General features: G+C 36.5%; 1 protein-coding gene across 1 annotated transcript; it reads right to left on the minus strand.

Moving 5' to 3' along the window:
• Nucleotides 1-620: 620 nt before the first annotated feature.
• On the minus strand, nucleotides 621-3236 carry LOC107472917 (cytochrome P450 78A3). The gene is made up of 2 exons (XM_016092442.3): nucleotides 2024-3236; nucleotides 621-1434 (listed from the first exon to the last, which is right to left on the minus strand). The coding sequence occupies exons 1-2, from the start codon at nucleotides 3071-3073 to the stop codon at nucleotides 796-798; spliced, it is 1689 nt and encodes a 562-aa protein (XP_015947928.1). The 5' UTR covers nucleotides 3074-3236; the 3' UTR covers nucleotides 621-795.
• Between the last annotated feature and the right edge of the window lie 841 nt (nucleotides 3237-4077).

A 4077-nucleotide genomic window follows, 5' to 3' on the forward strand; every position in this document is an offset into this window, starting at 1 on the left:
ATCTCTCATAATTGAATAAAATATTATATCTATTTTATACTTTTTATTAATAAATTCATTAAATAAATCAAATAATTAAATTATTATTATTATTATTATTCATCTTTCTAGTATGTTGTCAAGTTATTGAATCTAATATAATAACCAATAAAAAAAAACATGGCAGCATGGATCGGTGGATAGTAAGGGACTATGTTAGCTTTCTCTATATGTGTGAAAGAATAGTAAACTGATGGAACCACACAAGGCTTGCATAGTGTTAAGAGAGTACTATATATATCATAGTTGTGAGCTTTATCCACATTAATATTTTGTCCTAACCTTATAATAATTGATACTTATATATTTTTCTATGTAATTCTTTATAAGGAAAAAAATTGTCTTATTACTTAATGATAATAAATTTGTAGGAGGTGATTAAGCTAAGAAAATGACAATAAAGAAAAGATAAAACTTAAAAAAAAAACTTGTATTAATTCCACCAATATTTACAAAGGCTACTTCCACCTTTAACACTAGGACAACTTGATACTTAATTGTTAAATAAAACAAAACTAAAAATAAAAATAAAAGTAGAAAACCTGAAAAACCCATCATAGAGAAAAAGAGCCAACCCCATCCTCATTTGTTCAATCAATTATCCATTGATTCCATTCAAAAGACCATATATCTGCCACCAAACCCCTGCCACATGCTTCACCTTAAAACTCTTGTCTTCATTCTTTCTTTTTTTTTTTTTCTCATTTTTTCTCTTACCTCCTTACTATTTTCCAACTTAAGATTAGCATATTTTTTCTAATTTTCATAATTAGCCTTAATAAGCCTAGGGCAAACCTTAACCGTGAGAGGCTTAGCCATTTCACAAGAAAGCCTTAATACCTCGGAGAGATCAACTCCGTCCATTCCATCTAAAGGTAGCCATTCAAACTTGTGCAAGAGAGATGCCACCCAAAACATCACAGTAGCCAAACCTAAGGTTTTTCCGGGGCAAACCCGTCGACCAGACCCAAAAGGAGCAAGCCTAAGATCCGACCCGAAAACAGAAAACTCAACCCCTCCTTCATTCTCAACGAATCTCTCGGGCTTAAATTCAAGCGGGTCCTTCCACACAGACGGGTCACGAGCTATCGCCCACATGTTGACCATAGCCGTAGTCCCCTTGGGGACATGATATCCATCAACGATGGTATCGGTTATGGCCAACCGGGCCCAGGAAAGAAGTGGACCCGGAGGGTGAAGCCTTAGAACTTCCTTTACCACTGCCGGGAGGTACACCAATGCCGCCACGTCATCCTCTGTTATAGTGCCACGTGAGCCAATCACCGTATCCAGCTCATCCTGAACCTTGCGTTGCACGTCTGGATGAAGGACCATCCTTGCTAGTATCCACTCTATCAAAACCGAGACGGTGTCGGTTCCCCTAAAAATCATTTCCTGAAAGAAAAAAAAATACACTTCAGCATTTTCAAATTAAAATATATTATTCAAACTTGCGTTGAATGATAAATAATTTTGGTCAGAATACTCCCTATCGAGCAAACTTTTTTATTTATGTTTGTTGAAAGAAACAAACTTTTTATGATTAGGCATTATCTGCACTAAGGTGTGGGCCAATAAAACATATTAAAATCACAAATATGCATTTAAAAGTACTTCTAAGATTTGTTTTTTTTTTTGCAAAAATTAATAGTTCGCACTATTTTGCCTGGACATTTCTCATATGGTATAGACAAAATAGATAAAGTTTGATAGCATATTTTCTCATCCTTCCCAAGTATTGTCTCGCATAAATAAAATATTGCAAAAATTTTACCAACTCATCATATGTATAACTATTTATAATAAAAATGATTGAGCCTCAAAATTAATTAAGTGTATCTAAAATAAAATAATAACTGTGTGTATGTATGAAATGTTAAATTTGTAAACACACCAGAATTTCTCAAAATGTTAAAAAGTGTAACATATTTTAAAACGTAGTAAAAAAAATTCTAAAAGAAAAAGAAAAGTGTTTCTGACTTACCCAAAGAACAGCAATCATGTCGGATTCAGACAACTTATCGGGTCCTTGGAGAGAGAGCAAGACATCAACAAAATCCTTGTTGGCGCTGTTCCTGTTCTTGTCGGTTCGGTGTTCATCGATGATCGAACCAACGAACCGGTTCACCTTCGGAACCAGTTCCGTACACCTGAACCGGATTTTCTGAAAATCAAAGTCCCTTAGGAAGGGCAAGTGATCCCCCCAGTTAAGGGTACCCAACAGATCATATCCTTCTTCCACTAATCCTCTGAGCTCACCTTCCATTCCCAAGTTTTTTTTATACCCAAAAACCAACCTCATCATGTGGCTCAACGACGCCGTTTTGAGCACTTCACGAACCGTGACGGCGGCGCCACCGCAAGCACCGCCGAGTATGGCGGCCATATTTGTGGCGATTTCGGCTCTCTGAGTCTCCGAGGCCTTAATTTGTTTAGGTGAAAAAAGGTGTGTGGCGGCGATGCGGCGGAGGGTGCGCCAATAAGTGCCGTGGGCCGCAAACCCGATGGCCCTGTTGAACATGAGGCTATAAGCTGATTCTTTAATGGGACGATCAGCAAACACCGTCCCATTAAGAATCTCACGTGCCACATGAGGATGGCACGTGACTATAGCCCTTGTGTCTCCCAAACTGAACGCCATCAGCCTCGTGGCGTTGCATGCCTTTGCAGCGGCGAGGATGCGATGGTGTGCTAGTTGGGAAGACAGAAGGGCCATACTCCCAATAATAGGGTATCCTTTGGGGCCAGGAATCAAATTTTTATCCTCGTTTGATGAAAAGCAACGTTGTTGTTCTTGGTGAGGTTGTGTCGGTAATGATGTCTTTTTTGATGTCCAAGTAGAGCAGTAACGGTGGTAGTAGTAGAAGTAGGAATAGTACTTTCCCCAAGCAGGACCACCAGGGTGAGACCAGTAATAGAAGGACATGGTTAGCCATATGAGTATGGCCATGATCAAAAGTGACCATGCAATGTTCTCTTGTGTGCATTTTGAGGCCAAGGCCAACACCCAAAGGTTCTCAATGTGGCTTGTCATGGTTACTACTAATTCAAGGTATTAGTATTAGGGTTGAAAGTTGAAACTTGAAATTGAAAAGTTTGAGACTTACTAGAGAGATTTTGAGAAAGAGAGAAGAGTTTTTTTTTGGAGAGTGAAGGTTATGTGTGACTTGTGAGTATGATGGAGTTTGGTTGGGTCACCATGGAATATATATAGAGGAAGAATTGAAGGGATATGAAAGAGAAAGAGAAAGATAAAGGGGTGAACTCATAACCGTTATGCTTATGTTATTACTAGGCAAAGAAATAATATGTGCTACTAAAGTAATCCGAAACCGTATATTTGCCCAAGACAAATACTAATGATTAATAATTATTGTTATTTAATTAAATTAATGAAAATATTAATGGAATTAAATTTGTGGTAATTTTTTATATATTTATTTATTTTAATTTTTTAAGTTTTTGAGGAGGCATTGTTAGAGCTGCGCCGCCACGAGTCCATGACGAAATCTTCGGAAAAAGTAAGCTCCTAGATTGGGTTGTGTTTCGCCCGCACGCGCCATTGTTACTTTGGTCTATACGTACACCTTTTTTTTCCCCTTTATTTTTTCTTTTGTTTTGCTTTAAACTAATTTTTGTTGCTTTGTTTTCTTATAGAGGAAGAAAGTTGTTGGTAATCTTCTCATTTATTAAGTATATATAGCGTGACTCTCTCTTTTCTTATTTTCTTTGTGTAAAGGAATATTCGCTTTGATGAAGAGTTTTATTTGGAGTCATAACACACACAATTTTTTATGTCTAATAATCAAATATAAAAATAAATTTATGCATATATGCATGATGGGATATATCTTACCCAATTTATTTTCCCATAACAAACGGAATAAAAATGGCACAACAACCCGTTTAAGTGTGTATTGATGAATCTTGTATATATTTTTTTTCATATTCTAGTGTTATTTTTTATGAGATTTTATTTATATTCTTGGGTAGTATGAGGACAATATAATAGTAACAATAATAGTTAGATCCTTAGAT

This window comes from Arachis duranensis, chromosome 2 (genome assembly GCF_000817695.3).
Source record: "Arachis duranensis cultivar V14167 chromosome 2, aradu.V14167.gnm2.J7QH, whole genome shotgun sequence".
NCBI classification, from domain to species: Eukaryota; Viridiplantae; Streptophyta; class Magnoliopsida; order Fabales; family Fabaceae; genus Arachis; species Arachis duranensis.

What these genes read in the sequence shown, in the direction of transcription:
- LOC107472917 (XM_016092442.3), bottom strand. Translation starts at nt 3,073, where the DNA reads ATGACAAGCCACATTGAGAACCTTTGGGTGTTGGCCTTGGCCTCAAAA. An exon ending in ACATGATTGCTGTTCTTTGG is followed by an intron (nt 1,435 to 2,023) that starts GTAAGTCAGAAA and finishes TTTTTCTTTCAG; the next exon opens with GAAATGATTTTTAGGGGAAC.